This window comes from Bubalus bubalis, chromosome 21 (genome assembly GCF_019923935.1).
Source record: "Bubalus bubalis isolate 160015118507 breed Murrah chromosome 21, NDDB_SH_1, whole genome shotgun sequence".
In the NCBI taxonomy this organism is placed as follows: domain Eukaryota; kingdom Metazoa; phylum Chordata; class Mammalia; order Artiodactyla; family Bovidae; genus Bubalus; species Bubalus bubalis.
The window spans coordinates 44,001,937-44,021,102 of NC_059177.1; the positions used below are offsets into that span (position 1 = coordinate 44,001,937).

The window sequence follows — 19,166 nt, forward strand, 5'->3', positions numbered from 1 at the left end:
ATGATGAAACGGAGACACAGAGGAATTAAGCAAATTGCCCGAGGCAACACAGTAAGTAATGGAACTGAGATTTGAATCCAGGTTGCTTGGCTTAGAAGTCCTGTTCCTAGTCCTTTTGCTAAACTGCCTCCACTGATTTCTGACCTACTTTCCGGATGCTGGGCCCTTACCATCTTGGCTGGCCTTGGTGCTCCCAGACCTCCTCAGCTGCAGACTTAGCATCCCATTCCCTGTGACTACGTACTGGTCTCACTGAGCCTCAGAAGGTCTCTCTGGGGACTCTTCCTGAATTCCCCAGAGGCTCCTTCAGCATAGGAAGCTCTTTGTGTGGACTCAAACATTCTTAAAAATAAATAAGAGTCAGTCTTTCATTTTAATGATGACACAACCCAGAGGTGAGGTTCTTGTTATCCCACTAGGGGAATGAGGGCAGAGGTGGTTGGAGTTGTACAGTCAAGTAGCAGGGGAATTCCTTCTTTTCTCCATAAATTACAGATGTAAAAGCTCTGTGTAGTTTCACAGTTCAGGAGGGGATGGCTGTGCTTAACTCCCATTAGAAGGGCAAATTTATCTCACTTCTCATATAACAGACGGACAGAGTCAGGAAGCATAGACATGGAATTCTTGGTGGTGTTTGTTACAGTTCCTGGCTTTTAGTTCATGCACATGTACTTTAAATATGTAGCAAATAGAGTACCAGAACATCTCACCCGTGTTATATAGCCATGGCCACTGTTACTGACAGAAAAAGAATTTTTATCTGGTCATGTCTGTTCTTGCCAAAAAAAAAAAAAAAACTCGTGTTGCCCCATTTTCTACAGGATAGAGTTGGCATTCCTACCTTGGTTCCAGCCTTCTGTCTCCTGGCCTTCCCACCCTGTCCCTTCCACAGGCCCTTTGAACATGTCACCTCTTCCTGGATGAACCGTGCTGTCCCGCCTCCTTTCCTTTGTTCTGGTCCTCCTCCCCTCAGCCTGGCAACTCCTGCACGTTCCCAACACCCTGTTCAAATGGTGATTTCACTCAGGGGAAACGTGAGACTAGTCCCTGGTGATCCCTCTGTGTGACTGGTGCTCCAGGGCTGTGGAAAGTGGCAGGGTGAGCAGCCAGCATTGTTGGCAGGCCTGTGTCCCTGGCCTGTGAGCATCTCCATGGTGTTTTTGTATGTTGACTCAGCGCAGAGCTAGGCTCTTCTCTGTTGAGTGAAGGACTTCCTCACCCTTTTTACACACCTGGCTGCATTTCTTTCATAAGGAGGATCCACGGAAAGTAGATAGAACATGTGGTGTAAGAAGTGAAATGTGAGGCTACAGGCTCCGTGAGAGCTGGGTCAGCCCTGTGGCTCCAGAGCCTGCACTGTGGTCGTGTCTCATTCTGTTGCTGCCAGACAGCTGCTTGAATGAGCCCTGTGGTAATGATCCCATACTGCAGGCCTGGGTTCAAAACCTCTTTGCATCACTGCCATGCTTGAACAATTCCTTAACCCCTCTGAGCCTATTATCTGTAAGTGAAGGATAAAAAAAGTACCTATCTCATAGGGTGACCATAGAATTAAATGAGTTTAATATAATGTCTGAAGCCTTTGACTGTGTGGATCACAACAAACTGTGGGAAATTCTTAAAGACATGTTAGAATACCAGACCACCTTATCTGTCTCCTGGAAAACCTGTATGCAGGTTAAGCAGCAACAATTAGAATTGGACACGGAACAATGGACTAGTTCAGAATAGAAAAAGGCGTACATGAAGGCTGTATATTGTCACCCTGCTTATTTAGCTTATATACAGAGTACATCATGCAAAATGCCAGGCTGGATGAGTCACAAGCTGGAATGAAGATTGCTGGGAGAAATATCATCAACCTCAGGTATGCAGATGATACCACTCTAATGGCAGAAAACGAAGAGAAACTAAAGAGCCTTTTGATGAAGGTGAAAGAAGAGAGTGAAAAAGCAGACTTAAAACAATATCCAAAAAACTAAGATCATGGTATCCATTCCTGTCATTTTCATGGGAAATAAAAGTGGAAACAGTGGAAATAGTGACAGATTTTATTTTCTTTGGCTCCAAAGTTACTGTGAATGGTGACTCCACTGTGAAATTAAAGATGCTTGCTCCTTGGAAGGAAAGCTATGACAAACCTAGACAGCATATTAAAAAGCAGAGACATCACTTTATCAACAAAGGTCTGTATAGTCAAAGCTGTCGTTTTTCCAGTAGTCAGGTACGGATGTGAGTTGTACCATAAAGAAGGCTGAGCACTGAAGAATTGGGGCTTTTGAATTGTGGTGCTGGAGAAGATTTTTGAGAGTCCCTTGGACTGCAAGGAGATCAAACCAATTGATCCTAATGGAAATCAATCCTGAATACTCATTGAAAAGACTGAAACTCCAATACATGGCTGCTGAGATACCAAGAGTTGACTTATTGGGAGAGACCCTGATGCTGGGAAAGATTGAGGGCAGGAGGAGAAGGGAGTGACAGAGGATGAGATGATTGGATGACACGACCAACTCAATGGACATGAGTTTGAGCAAACTCCAGGAGAGAGTGAAGGGTCTGTAAGTCTGGTGTGCTACAGTCTGTGGGTCACGAAGAGCTGGACGTGACTTAGTGAAACTGAAAACAGCAAGAGCACATCTAGTGTCTGGCTGTAACAAGCCTCTTGATCAGTGGTGGTGGTTATTACTATTAATAATGAAATAAATTAATCACAGGGGGTCTGCTGGAAAGGAAATTAACAGGGTGTTGTGATAAAGGATAAGATGATGATGTGTGGGATGTGGTTTTTTAGACAGAAGGCTTCCTGTAAGCCGTGACTGAACTATGAGGAGGACGCGGCTGCAGTGTGAAGAGTTGGAGGAAACAGTTTGCGGTAGAGAAAGTGCAAGGGCCCTGAGGTGGAAAAGAATCTGATGAGGAACAGCATATGTGCCTGGAGCTTAGGAGGAGAGTAGAGTGAGATTGGGGTGCAGCAGGGAGACAGGGGCCGAGTGATACAGGGCCTTGCAGGCTGAAGGGCAGTAATTGGATTGAATTGGAAGTGTGAAAGAATATATTCAGTCCTTATGCTCAGAACCATTCTTTGGGATTGGTTTCTGGATTCCTCTGGCATTATCCCATCCTGTGTTCTGTGCGCGTGAACTAACCCCTAGCAAGGAGACCCAGTTGTGATGGATTAAGCAGAAAATGAATTGACTAGATATCGGAAGCTCAGAGAATTTAGGAAGGATCAGGGAATTGGGAACAACCCAAATTATACTACCAAACATTTCCTGCAAGATTACCACTGCTGGGCAGGTGTGCATACCATGGTTTGCACCACCAGCACCAGTTACAGGACACCTCTGCGAGCTGCCCCCACCCTCACCAGAACAGTCTGCAGTATCGCCGCTGCTTTCCCTGCCAGCTTCTCCTGCCCAGTCTGGGGTGGGAGTCTCCGACTGCCAGCACCTCACTCGTGCCCAGCTGCTAGGGAAACTGGGAAAGCAAGTATATGGCGCCCTCGTCTCCTCTGGTAGAATGTGGGCTCTGGTTCATGAACTGGGGCTTCCCTCAACCTGGGGTGGAGGGGTGAGCTGCAGAGCATCCCGAGGGTGATGAATGTCCCTCACAGAGACACATGGAGTAAGTGACTCACACGGTCCCATGGCCTCAACAGTGTGCATCTAATAGGCAGTGGCACTTTAAGTAAGACCTGATTGCTTTTCTCTTAGATGCTGATTTTTCAAAAAGCAGTGCCAAATTTGGAAGCAGCTATTTCTCACTCTGATGAGAGGCTAGGGCCTATTTTTTTCTTTTGAAATTAGTTTCATTTGTGCAGGTGTGTGGGGTAGCATGTTTCTCCCATGTTTATCACAGATTTGCATTCCTGTTGGAAATGCCTTGGCCATTGTCAGTGCTTATAATTGCTTCTTGTTATGGCCACGTGGGGCTTATTGTCTAAGATTTTGCTGCAAAGTTTATTGTTTATCTTATATTGTCTCCAGGAAGCTGCATGCGGAAATCTCTGAGTCTTACCAGGAAGTCTGGTTTAAAGGGACAGCCTGCGGGGCAGAGCCCTAATTGGGAGGAGGCATTGAGCTCCCACCCAGAATCAGCTTCCCTCGGTGGGAGCTGGGAGGAAGGAAGGCTTTTCTGACTACCTCCCACTTGGTTTGCCGGTTTCCAGTGTTTGGGTGATTCCTTTCTGATTTGGATTTAAGGGAAAAAGTAACAATATTTATTCCTCTAGTATACAGATATATACCAAACAAAAAACAAAAAAAAACACTTTCACTGTTGTGTAGGCAGAATTAACGCTCTGAGTCATGTGTGTATACATGCTTTTCAATCTCTTGGTATTTTGTTGGAAGTGCTTTTATCGAAGCTTAAATTTTTTTGATGGACACAAGGATTTCAAAGAAGTCAGCATTCTAACATCTAAAAAATAAATGGGACTTGAGTTTTAACCACCTTCCGATTTTCCCGCCTATTGGAAGGAAGAGGGAAAAAATGAGAAATTGCCAATTTCCTTTGCCTTTTTCTTACTCTCTTTCAAATCAAGATGAAAATGAAGCTGTCTTAGATTTGGTAGCAACTTTTCGGTGTGCTCAGAGGAAGACCTGAAGCAGTATCTATAATGACACCTAAACCCTTCCTTTTCTGCTTGAAAAATCATTATTCCTGTTTTACAGATGAGGAAACTAAGAGTCAAGGAAGTTAAGAAGTGACTTACCAGATCATTCAACTAGTAAATGGCAGAGCCAAATACCACAGAGCTCCCCTATTAATTTACTGTCTCATTCCAGCCAGCCAGTTGTTCCCAGAAATTATCCCTAAGGAGATATCTGGAGTCAAAATACTAGCGAGAAACTTTTTTAAAAGAATGATTTCTGCTTTGGTTATGCATTTTTAACTCAGACATTCAGTTTGTCACGATGTGTTTTTTTGATATAAGCAGGTTACTTTCCAAATGCCTCCTGAGTATTCAAATGGTACGAGTACCACCCTCCTTATATTTAGATTTTCTACTTCTAACCACTTTTGACAGTTTAATGCCGAACAGTAAGTCTCATTTCCAAGGAAGGAAGCTCTTTGGCTGATAGATATCAGCTAATCAGTTTTAAAACCTTTTTTTTTTCCTAAGAATTGGTTAGAGGTCAGCAACCTGCTGGAGTTTCACTTTTAACTGGTAGTTTAACAAAGAGGACTTGACAGTCCTTTGAAAAAACTGTATTCAGGGTATTCACGTTTCTAAGAAATTGAGTGAGCTTCTTGGAAGCACCCCAGTCTGCTCCATGCAGAAATTCTTCAGGCTTCCCTGCTCATGTTCTTAAAGGAAGTGGAACCCCAGGGACCAGCCTAGGTTAGTGGCTGTTTCACAGGGCACATAAGAAGGTGGCTCTCCTTATTTTTCATTTGCTTTTTAAAATAGCTGTCTATGTATTGGTTGCCAAAATCACGTGAGGAATGTGATAAATAACAGTTCAGATTTGTTTAGAGAAAAAAACTGATTCAAACTATTGCTCGTAACAAAACAAGCAAGATAAGCCCTCAGGATTAGCAATCTGTTGAGACCTCCGTGTTCAAGCCTCGTTTATTTTTAGTTCTTGAGTTGCAGCAATAGATGAAGACATTTCTATTTATTCATTCTTGACCCTGGGCAGCCAGGTCTGCGCCCACATTCTTCGCAGCATGCTGTTATCTTGTTGAGCTGAGGTATTAAGGAGGGCTCTAGAAGAACATCAGCATTTTCAAATGGTGACAGTCTCTTAAGTCAAACCATCTTGCTTCCAACCAACACTGGCCTGGTGTGGAGTCTGGACCTGCTCCTCCAGGACGCCCCAACTTGTTCAAGTTTTGCTTAATTTAACCACACTTCCAGCACCAAGGAGTAGATATGAAATTATGCAATAAAAATGTGTGACCACAAGTAAACTCCCAGGCTCTAAATTACTTTGAAGTTCTCTTTATTTCCCACTGGCTTTCCATGCATTATGCCTTCCTGCTAACCTAGTAATACCAAAGAGTATTACTGAACCCCCCTCTCCACCACAGCATAAATTTTGTTTCTTCCTAGTCTTAATTTGAATTTGACAACAGCCTCAGAAACTAAGATCTGTGATGTAACATTTTTCTAACGTTGGAAACTTGGCTCAAGCAAGGTGCAGTATACTATTTTAATTTCATTACTGCTTCTACTCCATTTTAATGGGATTGTTTTACTACCTATTTTTCAATTCAATTTGTGGAATTATTTTAAAATGTAAGGCATCAACTGGAATATGGTCACAGGCCCTGAAATTCCCAGACAACTTCTGAACTTTTGTGAAATCTTTGGCTTCTTGGGTGCAAATAGGAAAGAGGTTGAATAAAAGAAATCAGAATAAAATTTTGAATGGAAACAACCACCATTAGTCACCAGCTTTTAATGAAGAAATAATTCTGCTGAAATCTCACCATTTTGTTTTATGTAAATGAACTTATGACAGCCCTAGTGAATTTTTTAAAATAATATTTTGGGTGAGAAAGTGGCTTGAAACCTCGCAACAGAACTTGCTAAAAGTTAATAGGCTAACAGCATAAGAAACACATCACTTAGAGCTCTAGTGACGCAAGGAGGTGGGAGAGGGGTGCGGTCTTCATAAGGCCCCCACTTTGGTGCTAGTCTCTGTGGAGTTCAATAAGAAGTTGCTACCACTGTAGTTATTCACCAAGTGTGGAAGAACAGGGACCTTTATTGCAAACCTAGAGGTGCCTTCTAGGTAGTTTCCCATTGATAATATATAGTGATTCAGGTTTCACATATTTAAAGTACCATACCCTGAGAACTGCCACCCCCAGAATTTCATAGTTTTTTGTTTTTTTTTCCTTTTTAACATCTCACTCTAATTTATGTAGAATATATTTTGGCTGAGTATGAAGTGGAACTTTAAAATGAGGCTTTTCTTTGTAAGAACTGAATTGTCCTGTTAGTGGTCCTTCTCTCCTCCAGTAGTTTGCAGTCAACATCCGCTGTGTGTCAGATCCTGGCTATCCCAGGGCAGGCTTTGGGCAGTCTGTCCTAGGGCTGTGTGCAGAGAGCAGGAGCTCTGAGGTCAGCCCACCTGGCTCCCCGCCCAACCCTGCCCCCTCTAGGCCCTCTGGGGCAGGCTTACACCACCGGTTTGAGTCTCAAGTTTTTAAAAAATCTATATGGTAGAGACAATAGTAAGGCCCCACCTTGAGATAGTTGTGAAGATCAAATTAAAAAGTTCTCATATTAAAACATCGAAAATCTGCAGTCACCATTAATGGTTTCAGTAATTGTGGCTTTAGGACATTTTAATATCTGTGCACAGGTGCACTTTCATCATGAGTTACATTGTCAGGAATGAGCAACTGAGAGGTGACATTTCACGTGTGTCTCTTAATGCTTGCTGACTGCCCACAGGGCAGGAGCTGATGAACAAAGGTGCTCCCGTACCATGGAGTGCTATGCAGAGCAGTCCAAGATGTGGACAATGTGGAAAGAGGATATTAAGTGAAGAAAGCAAGTGCTAAAGTAATGTTAGCTTTGCATTTTTGACAAATATTTTAAAGGTGATAAAACACAAGTTTACGTGTGTTTAGATGGAAGGAAATGTCTAAAGGATCACCATCAATGGTAGCAAACTGGTGGCCCTTGGGTCAAATCCACCAGCAACTGTGCTTTGTGTGGCTTATACAGAATTTAAAAAAAAAAAAAAAGATAAATTAGTTGCCAGCATTTAAAAATTGGGAGATTTCATGTAAAATCCAAAATTCCCAGCTTCCCTTGAAAAATTAGAACATCTGTTCACTTGGGCCATTAGTCCCTTGGCACTCCAATAAGCTGGAACTTTCCTAAGGCAAGTGCTCTCAGTGGTGTCCAGTACCTGCCAAGTCACTTCTTTCCCATCCCTTACCCCCTGGTCCTAAAGGCGTTTAGGTTTGTTCACCCCCAAATGGCAACCCACTGCAGTATTCTTGCCTGGAGAAGTCCATGGACAGAGGAGCCTGGAAGACTGTAGTCCATGGGGTCGCAAAGAGTCGGACACGACTGAGCGATTTTCACTTATCTGCCTCTGGTTTTGACACAGTGCCTCTGGCAAGTGGGATTGTGGTGAGGCAAAAAGTGAGGCCTTCGGGAAGATTCACTTGTTACACTATATACTTCTTTGTGGTTCAAATGTATTATAATGACACTATGGTACTTTTAAAATGTAAAAATCAGTAGAAAAACGTGTTTGAATAGTCCATGGTATCTTAGATGCCACGTGGAGAAAACCCACATCCCATACCTTTATAAGCTCTCATTATAATGCTCAAAATGAACTTAAGCCCTCCAGGGCAGGAGCCTCTCATTGTGGAAACGTTCCTCCGAGGTGCCTTCTGCCCAGGCAATCTCATTACGGGAGTTGTTCTTCCTGTCAAAGCAGGGGCATCAGAGGGAAGGGCCGCACCCGGCTCTTCCCTTCCCTTTTGCAGGCTGTGCCCTTTTTCTCCTGCCAGGGGCTCTGCTGGTCCTCCCGCCCTCCCTCCCTCTGCTGTGGCTACCTGCCCCGGAGCCCACTCAAGTTTCACCTCTTCCACAAAGTGCTGCAGCCCACAGGTTTCGATTCTTCTTTCTCATTCACAGTCAGCAGCCCTGAAGTTAGGCTTAATCATTCTAGGATTAGTTCATGTGAATGTACCCTTCCTCCCCCAGGAAAGAAGGAAACTCCAGTGCCCCATGGTCATCTCACATTGCCTTTGGCTCCTGCCTGGAGTGGACCCTAGTCTTGGTGGCTGGGGCCCCTGCAGAGGGAAATTCCAACAGGATTCGAGTGCCTGCGCTTATGGGGAAGGACCCTTGGTCCTTGGTCCTCAGAGAATTGACATTCTTCATTAGTTGACCTACTGCCAGGGCTGGTTAAGATTAGCTTATTTACAGGCCTATACAAATCAGGACCTTTTCTATGCACGAGGCCAGAGCAGGAAGCCTTTTTAGGAACACTTCCCCTTCCCCCGATAGCACTGCTCACCCCAGGTTTGCTTTGTGGGGAGTCTGGCTTTGGAAAATAGAGGATCCTGAGGACAAGCTGAAGCCCATCTTTTGTGGACATCGCTATTTGATTTTCACACTTTACTGAGTGTTTCCTGGGTGCCTGGCCAGGGAGGTACCACACATAGGCCTTGAGGTGACCCACACGCTTGCCTGAAGGGCTTGAGCCTTTTCACAGCGATTTTACTTCCCTCTTTCCCCAGACAGATGGGACCCCCGTCACGCTCTCTGAAGCAGGATGCAGGCCCGTCATAGCAGTACTTTCAAAGTATTTGCCTTTCTTGCTAAGCACTCATATGGGTCTGCACCCCACTGCCCTTGCCCGTTCTGCCTAGAACACCCCTCAGAATCCTGCCCATGTGTCTCTGGCTCTAAGACGCCTTCCCAGAAATTGTCCCTATGAAAAATGCATTTGCCAGGCTTAGTAATTTCTTGGCTCCCTCAACACTTTTTGCAAATTCCTGGCAGCATTTATTTTGTTTCTGGTCATCTTTGGTTCATCTTTGCACTGCCAGAGCCTGGTGCATCCTTCCATAGCATGCTTATGTAACGTGCTCTTCAGAGACCAGATGTTAGCACCCAGCTGCTGGCCCAAGAATGGGTGGGGAGAGCATTTCTGTTAAGCTCGGAGGTTGAGTCTTGGATCGAAGCTTATCAAATGAACCCCTGTCTTTGATGAGTCCCCAAATTGTACTCAGGGCTGAGACAGGCAAAGGCTTTTAAAAATCTGTGCATTTATAAGAATGTCTTGGGGAGTCCTGGGCTCAATCTTTCTGCTGAAAGTTACAATTAGAAAGATGGTTGCAAATCGAATACCCACCCCGTTAGAGAACTAAAAAATAGTAAAGTTAAATAAAATAAAATTAAAAAAAAAAAAAAAAGAATTGAAAGCTACCCTGGAGTTATGTCTCCTTGGGTTCAAGTCCCTCTGCCACTGTGCTGGGAGGGTAATGGTTTTGATTTGTTTGTGGTGAAGGGTTGAATAGGCACGGTTTCCATCTGAAACCTTGTAGTTCACGTGACTGTCTGACCCAATAAATCTGGGCCTTGTCAAAGGCGGGGGACTAGGGCACAGTGTTCATTGGTGAGATCCCCAGTTCATAAAATGAGAAATGTCAGCCACGAGTTGTTTCTGTAAGGACTCGGAGGCAAGCAGTAAGGCCTTTTGTTAGTCCTGTTAAAAGCTCAAAGAGAGGTTTCCAGAAGCAACTCTTTTCAAGGGGCTCTGAAGAGAAAATTTGTCTAGGAAAAAAAGAAAGGAATGGATGGGTGGGGTGTTTACCATCACTCTCATTTGTTGAGTTGCTATGAAATTAGGATTCAGCGTAGACTTTGCATGCCAGGCAGGGCCCTGACTCTTGGGTGAAGTTCAAGTGGACTGTTGATTCCTCTTTGAGCACACACACAGTTCTCCTCCCAGTGTCCCTTCTCTATCCATTTCACCCCAACGTTTGGGTCTACAAAGCATGGTATCCTGGCAGTGAGCCCTTTAGAGCTGCCGGAATGCCCAGCATGGCTTTTAGGTGGGGGCCCACTTAAGCATTGTTGTTCCTTACAGGCTGGGAGTTGCCAGCCAGAAACTGAGTTTCTGGTGTGCCTTTGAATGCCAGGAGGCAGGGTGCTCTGAAAAAGCAGCAGCCGGCAAGGAAACCGCTGGAGGTGGGGAGCTCTGGGCTGGTGTGGTTCTCGGCTTCTGACAATGTAACTGATGGCCCCCTGTCACTTCCTGTCATACAGCCCAAGTAGTGGGGAGGAGTTCCTTGAGGGAAACCATGCTCTGCTCTGCTCAGAGAATCCCGTCTGAAGGGCGCCGCCGCAGTTAGGGGCGGGGGACTCTGTGTGGATGAGGTCGGAGCGCCCCATGGTGTGGTGCTGCTTCTTTGTTCGTACTCAGGTAAGCTCCCTGCAGCAGGACCGGGGTAGACGGGCTCTCAGTTCCCACCCGAGCCTGGCTGGACCATTCCAGGAGCTGAGGTGTGGGAGGGGGCAGCTGTCTGCATCGCCCAAGAAACAGATCAAGGAGCCACTCAGAGCACCTGGGACAATGGAGGCACACTTCTGCCTTGCTGAAGTACATGAATCAGAAAAGAGCTGTGCGGTTGTGCTTAAGACCACAGATGTTTGTGCTTGGTGGGGACGGTGAGTTATGTGGAGTGCCTCACTGTCAGCGCTTCCTTTAGCATCTGTGATTGGAAGAGAGCAAGGGGAGCGGGGCTTTCGTTCTTTGCTCCACCATGCCAGTATTTTAATTTTTACAAGACACGGGTTTTCATTAAATGGGAAGGAAAAAGTAAGTGAATGTATGTGTGTATGTGTTTAATAGCAAAGTGCATTTTCATGACCTTTTCTTCTTTGGATTGGAAGATGCCTAAACTCAGTTTGGGAAGTTCATTCTGTGTGGAGCAATTTTTTTGTAAGTTTCCTTAAAATTCTGGTGTTTTGAATGTGTTCATCGTTGGGAAGATGAGGCCAGATAATACCAGGGGAGACTCAGACTCACTGGTATTCTCATTAATAGTAGTGGTGCCTGTTTGAGTAATTTCAGAAGAAGTGGCTGGAAATGTTATGTTTCCATGGGCAGAAGAGTGATTAGGAGCCCTGAAGCTTACTCTCTCTACTCCTTTTGTTTGTTTGTGGCTAAGTGTTAAAGCTTTGGATAAGCCAAAACTATGTTTCAAAGAAAATCTTCATTGCTTTTTCTGTTTCTTTGACCAGAATTGTGTTTCTAAGACTGATGTTTGTAATACTAATTCCAAGTCTTGTACATGGCCATTATAGACATACATTTTTAATCTTTTCATGTGATACGTGTAGTTTTGCTATCTTTTTCCTTTCCCATCTCACTCACCTCGCTATTCACTCACCCTTTAAGCCTTTGAGATATGGAAATTAGTAATACAGATATGGATAGCAGTTATTAGATATGGAAATTATTTTGTAAGATTTACTACACTTCAGGGATTGTTAATATAATGTTAATAAAAATATTACAGTAATAGCTAATGTGTATTAGACTGTGTTCACATTATTTGTATCAGCTCATAAAATTCTTACATCACTCTAGGGGTTGGCTGTTATCATCATCCCTGTTTGCAGATGGTGAAACTTGGATATGGCGAGGATAAATACTCTGGATCTTCTTGATGGTTAGCAGTGGGTCAGGCTTCAGGCTCAGGCAGAATGGATCCAGAAATGACATTCCTGGCCATGGGTGCCCTTGATGATTTTAACGACAGGGGCCTTCATATATCTCCTATTAAGTGTGGCATCTTCTGTAACACTTTGCTCTCCAATCCATTTGCAAATAAGCTCATTTTGGTGGATATTTGCCTTGGTCCAATTAGCACGTACATAAGAGGCATCTGCAACAAGTCACTGCCTTCTCTGGACTCAGTTTCACACCTGTCAAACAGAGATGTCTCTAAACTCGTTTCAACTCTGATATGAATCTAAGGTATGACTTTTAAACAAAAAGTGAAAAATAGTTCTCCTGCCTTTCCTGTTTTGAAGTCAAGTGGTTTAACAGATGGTTTTACATACACATTTTCCCAGGTATATGTACTGGAACTCAAAATGTAATTGGCTGCCTGGCTACTGACGTTTATTCTGCTCTTGAAAATATTAATGAATGAATTTGTATTTCTTGGCTCTGAGAGTCTCTAGAGCAGGGATCTGGAAGAGTTGAATCTGGGTGTGGGAGAGGCAGTTGGGAGCTGGATGTGAATAGAGAGAAAGGGAAGGGAGAAACCCTTGAAAGGTCTCATAAATCCATCTTCTGAGGTTTGGCCAAGGGAGCTGTGTGTCGGTGCAGGAATGGTAGTGTGTAACAGTTAAGGGCAGGGTTTTAGAACCACGTAGTTGTAGGTTTCAGTCCCAGATTTGCCTCTTGCTAGCCGTGTAATCCCAAGCACATTACCAAACCTATCAATGTGTTTTCTCCTTGTAAAGTGGGGGTAATCAATAGTGCCCACCTTATAGGATTGTCTTGAGGAGTAAGTGGAGTGACTCATGACAATGCCGAGAACAGAGCCCACACTCAGCAAACGTGACCCATGTCCCAGGTCTTGCTGACCATAGGTGTCAGTGGCTCCCAGAGAAATGAATCCATAGTGTCTAAGAGCTCAGCAACTGTAGGGCTGTAAAACATCTTATATCTCATGTGAAACATGGTCCTGACTGGATCTTGTGGAGGGAAGGAAGCAGCGTGTTACACAGAGAAGTCAGTACTTCATTTTAGAGCCCCAATTCCAGCCATGCTTTTATACCTTTCCCAGAACACCAAGTGGATGCCATGGAAGGGGAAATTGACTCAAGCCAGATCCTAAAAAAGGCCTGTCTTGATGGAACACTCAGCAGTATGACTTGGAGAGGGCAAGGTCAGGGTGGTGACCCTGCATGTCCATTGGGAGAGAAACAATGGGTGACTTTAGTGTCTAAATATAGACTACGTGGATGTTACTTGGGGAAGCCACGGTGGGTGGGTCTCTTGGGAGGAGCTCAGAAAGCAGCCTGCGTGTGCCAGCCCTTGCTCTGCCAGCCCTCTCTTTCTGAATAATTTTGTCTGTATTCTAAGTGTTCCGCATCCCTTGAGTGTCTGCCTCTGTCAGCCTTATTTATGTTCCTATCTCTTCCCTCCCAAGTCTTCCTTGTAGCATTTACTGTACCTCTCTCCCTTGTTTTGCACAGACCCCACCCACCCCTGCCATAAACCCCCAATCTTCTCACTACCTGCCAGTTCTCATGGAGCTGGCGTGAGAGCACTGGTCTGGGAGTCAGGAGTTTGGGGTTCAAGTTCGAGATTTTGCAGTTAACCTTGGCCACCGCTGAACGTCCCTGGCTGCCAGGTTCTCCAGTGACATAATTGGATCCTGGAAGGTAACACTCTGAGTTCACATCCTCACTGCCACTTAACCTCGGGCAAGTTCTTTATCTCTCTGGGCTTTAGTTACCTCACCTGGGAAATGGAGATGATAGTATCTGCTTCTGATACTACAAACAGTTTATAAAATAGTGTCTGTGAAACTCTTGAAACAGGGCATCATATAGGTGCTCAAAAATGCTAGCTATGATTGTGATTTGTAGGAAAATGAGACGTGAATAGGACCAGCATTTTCCTAAACTGCAGTTACATGTCCCATATCCCCATACCACTTTCACTGTTATTTTTCACTTACTGTTTTTCTTTAAATTATGTAGTTGTTCTTTGGTTTGGTTTTGAGCTTGGGTTCATCCTGAGCAGTAGGAGTGCTAAAGTCTCTAAATACCATGATGTGTTTCCTAAAACACATTACAATAACTACCCCTTGGTCTGTTGCACATGGTCTGAAATGATCCTGTGTCACCACCAGCTCCACTTCCCACACTGGGGACTGCGGAGCCAGTGGCTTTGAGCGTCTGGGCCCAAGTTGTTGCCTGCTGTGATTTTTGACAGTGCTCCTCCCACCAGAGCGAACAGCCAGCCCATCCTGTCATACATCAGATGCTGCCCGAGAACCAGCTTTGTGCTTGACTCTGTGCCAGGTGCCAAGATGGCCAAAATATGGGTCTCTGTGTCCCCTGCCATCTTCTCCAAATGGGACATTAACAGCTTAGAGAAAGTGTGCTAGAGAGAGCCACAAAATGAACTAGTTGCTGAAATCCCACTGTAAGAGAAACCAGGGCCAGCCACTCTCTGCCTGAAATTTCTGGATATGGGTATAGGAGGATGTCTCAGTCAGCTTTTGCTGAATAACAACTACCCCAATCTCAGTGGCAAGCAATATCAAGAATTTATTCGCATGCTCACAAGTGTGCAGGTTTTCTGTGGGTCTGCCTCATGCAGGTCTGTGAGTTAACCCACATATATGTTCTCCCGTGTAAACCAGAAGATCCCAGAGGAGCAAGCAGAAATACACAATGTTTCTTAAGGTCTACCCTCGGAAGTAGTACATTGTCCTGTCTACCCTGTTCCATTGGCCAGAGCAAGTGACAGAACCAAGCCATGGAGGTCAGGAGAGGGGATAGAAGTTTGCTGAAGAATAAATTAGTATACCACAGAGACCATCTCTATTTGCTCACTCAAATAGCATTTATTGGGGGCCTACTATGGGAGAAGGAAATGGCAACCCATTCCAGTATTCTTGCCTAGAGATCCTGTGGACAGAGGAGCCTGGTGGGCTACAGTCCATGGGGTTGCAAAGAATCAGACACGACTGAGCAGCTAACACTTTTCACTTACGTGGAGTACTGTGCTGTGTTGGGGAGATAAATATGGTACCAATAAGTGATGAAGATGAGAACCACCAACCTAAGGCCTGGCTTGTATTAGGTCCTAAATACATATACGATGAATGAATATCTGCTAGTACTTTAGGGATGCTGACCAGTAATGATGTTTCACATGGGTTATTTCATTCTCTCCCAACTAACCCACCATAAGTCCCCCCACTTTGGGCAGCAACAGTCATCCCAGGTCAAACAGGTGAGATACTGTCTTGGCCTGTTGAATGCTTATAGTCTGGCATGAGGAAGGAGAGGGTTGGTGAAGGCACAGCAGTGGAGAGAAGCTGTGTGCAAACAGATTATCCCTGACATGCGGGCAAAGAGGTGGACTTTGCAAAGAAGCTCTGGTCCAAACTGCTTGTGTGTTTATCCCCATGGCCACCTGTGCACTGTCTTGGGTGCTAACTCTTCAGGCACCCACCATGGACTAAGAATTTAGCATGGTACTCGGCCTCTCATAGTTCCTTTACATCGCTAGCCCCCTGCCTTCCTGAAGTCACATGCATCTTGAAATGTTCTCTTTGGAAAACTGCACAAAGTTGTGAAAATGTCTGTGCAGACTGCTGGCCCAGGTGAACTCTGGTCTAATGATGCATTTCACTTCTGTCCTCTTCTCTTTCCTTGCACCTATTAAGAACATCCAGTGGAAGAAGCGTTTTTCCATATTTGAATGCCAGTGTCAGGCTCAGGGTCTAAATCATGTTAGTTGCCCAGTAAGTATCTTAATGCTGCAAGAAAACGAGACTGAAGGTGTGGGTGATAGTTCTTTTGTATATGCCTAGAGTCGCAGAACTTTCTGATTGGATGAGATAGGAAAGTTCATATATTTTATAGATAATAAAACTGAGACCCAGAGAGGTTATTTCGTTTGCTTAAAGGCACAGAAGCTAATAATGATGATGATGATAATAATAATAAATTAATGTTTTCCCCTAAGCAGATAACCTATGTTCAGATAGAAAGCAGATGACTTATACTCAGATATAATTAGGTCTTATTCCTTCAGTACATGGTTAGAAAATGTTCTGGTCTATCAAGTTTGTGGTTTATGTTGCAAAAATGAGTTTTCTTCACCTTCCTAGCTAAAGACACAGGTGACAGAAACATATACGCCATGTCTCAACCATAGAATCATTGTGGTGGCAGCCCTTTAGGGCAGCCCTTGTCACCCACCTCTTTCTCTGGGTTTCCTCTTTCTATTCCGTCCCTCCATCTGTGTGTACAGACTTGAGAATGCAGGGAGGGCGGGGCTGGGACAGGCCATTTGTCAAGCCAAGGGTGGAAGGTGGGTTAGGGCGGTGCAGGGGAGGAACTTGTTCCTGCAGAGTCCTGAAAATCTTATTTGGAGCCACTCTTCTATTCTTAGTTTTGAAGGCACTTTGTTCTCTGGCGCATTGTTTTAACAGGCACCAGGAAATCAGGCTCTGCTGGGGTCAGCGATGCCACTGGTTCCTGCCTGCAGCCACCCAGGTGGGAAGTCTACTGGTTTGTTTCAGTTTGTTTGTCATCAAGATCATTGCTGCCCTTTCTCATTTTGCTGCCCACCCTATCTGCATGAAGCAGGGAAGGGCGAGGAGGAGAAAAGAGATTTCAGTGAGTCTCTTTTTCTTTATAAGCAATAGTAACTGCACTTATTTCTGTGTAAAAGGAAAAACGCTAAAACCCACATCTTAAAGAAGCACTGTGCCCATTGGAGCAGCATTGTTCACTAGAAATAGAGTGTGAGACACATGTAAATTTAAATTTCCTAGTTAGCCACGTGACAGAAATAAAAAGAAACAGATGAAATTAATTTTAATGATTTGTTTAACCCAGTATATCCAAATATTAGCATTTCAACATGCAATCCACATAAAAATGATTAAGGAGACGTTTTACATTCTGTTTTTACAATTCTGAGTCTTGGAATTCCAGCGTGTATTATCCACTCAGAGCACATCTCACTTCACATGAGCCACGTGTTGAGTGCTCAGTACCCACATGTGGGTTCCTAGTGACCATTGGATAGCGTGGGTCTAGGGCAGCACTGTCCAATAGAACTTTACATCATGATGCTCATGTTTTGTGTCTCCTCTCTCTCACACAGAAACCAATAGCCACGGATGGCTATTGAGCACGTGATATGTGGCTGGCACAGCTAAGGAGCTGAGTTTTAAATGTTATTTGGGGGTGTGTGTTAGTCACTCAGTCAGGTCTGCCTCTTTGCAACCCATGGCCTGTATAACCTGGCAGGTTTCTTTGTCCATGGAATTCAGGCAAGAATACTGGGGTAGATAGCCATTCCTTTCTCCATGGGATCTTCCTAACCCAGTGATCAAACCCAGGTCTCCTGCGTTGCAGACAGATTCTTATTATCTGACCCATTAATTTTCCTTAATTAAAATTAAAATTTAAATAGCCACATGTATCAAGTGGCTATCATTTTGGATAGTGTAACTCTAGAGATTTGATCTTCTTATAGAAATATCCATTTAAACTTAACCAAGGTATCATTTTTCCTCTACCATATTGACAGAGATTAAAAAGTTTGATAACACTGCTTGGCAAAGATAATTGAATGTCTCATGCATGGTAGTGGGAGTATAAATTAGTACAGCCTTTACAAAGGACAATTTGACAGTGTTTATCAAACTTACAAATATACATTCCCTTGGACCCAGCAGTTTCATTCCTGGATATTAGTGCTGCAGAGTCTCTCACATGTGTAAACTGATCTATGTAGAAGGATATTTGCTTCAGCAAAAGATTGGAAACCGCATATCCAATTAATGGGGGTGGAGTGGGTGGACAAACAAGCTTTGTTTTTAAAATATAATTTGCAACTATTAAGGAAATGGGGCCGATTTTTATTTGATAGTGTGGAAGGCTGTCTAAGCTATAGTGTTTAGTATAGAGCAGTGCATATAGGAAATCAGTCCTGAATATTCCATTGGAAGGACTGATGGTGAAGCTGAAACTCCAATACTTTGGCCACATGATGTGAAGAGCTGACTCATTTGAAAAGACCCTGATGCTGGGAAAGATTGAGGGCAGGAGGAGAATGGGATGACAGAGGATGAGATGGTTGGATGGCATCACCGACTCAATGGACATGGGTTTGGGTGAACTCCGGGAGTTGGTGATGGACAGGGAGGCCTGGTGTGCTGCGGTTCATGGGGTCGCAAACAGTCAGAAACGACTAAGCAACTGAACTGAACTGAGTGCATATAGTATAATACCATTTGGGTAAAAGAAATGATATGCTTATTTATGTCTAGAACAACTCTGGAATGTAGAAGGAACCAATCACAGTGGTTTCCTCCTGGGAGAGGAAGGGATAGATGTGAGAAAGAAGTCTACTTATCATTGTATGGTATACCTTTTTGGAATTTAATCCAATGTATTTCAGTTACTTATTCAAACAAGTATTTAAAACACAAAAAAGTAAAGTCCAAAGGAAGGGTGAATCAGAGAAGGCTTCTGAGAGGAGGTGACCTTTGGATGGGGTTGCAAATGATTCATAGGAGTCTTAGCAAGAGGAAAGTTGAGTCTCAGAGACATCAACAAGTGGAACAGGTCAGGCATGTATGTATACCTGGAGTGCTAGTATATAAGACAGAGCAGTAATGGAGTTTGGACAGACAACTGTCTGTCCAGATGGGAAGGGGTTTTGTGCAGTGTGGACTCAACCCTGTGAGCCATAGGCAGCCATTCATGATTTGAGGAAAGTGGGAAATGACATGACTGTGTTTGTGTGAAAGACAACTTTTGGCAGAATGGAGGGTGATTTAAAACAGTGGTTCTAAAGAGTGATCCACAGAGCTCCCGAGGCCTAGAAAGTACCAACTACATAACTTCAGAACAGATTTCGTTCATATGTGTCAACAAAAATAGCACACCA

The 19,166-nt window shown here is 44.1% G+C and overlaps 1 protein-coding gene across 9 annotated transcripts in view; it reads left to right on the forward strand.

Annotated features, from left to right (window-relative positions):
- The window catches only part of ARHGEF3 (Rho guanine nucleotide exchange factor 3), a 314,253-nt gene that overhangs the window by 122,949 nt on the left and 172,138 nt on the right, over positions 1-19,166 (forward strand). The window contains exon 1 of one of the 9 annotated variants that reach the window (XM_006071706.4): positions 10,773-10,919. The exons of the other annotated variants lie outside the window; for them this stretch is intronic. Within the exon in view, the coding sequence (XP_006071768.1) occupies positions 10,869-10,919 (51 nt within the window). The 5' untranslated portion in view covers positions 10,773-10,868. Of the gene's footprint in view, positions 1-10,772; positions 10,920-19,166 lie in introns of those variants that run through there. 9 annotated transcript variants of the gene reach the window in all.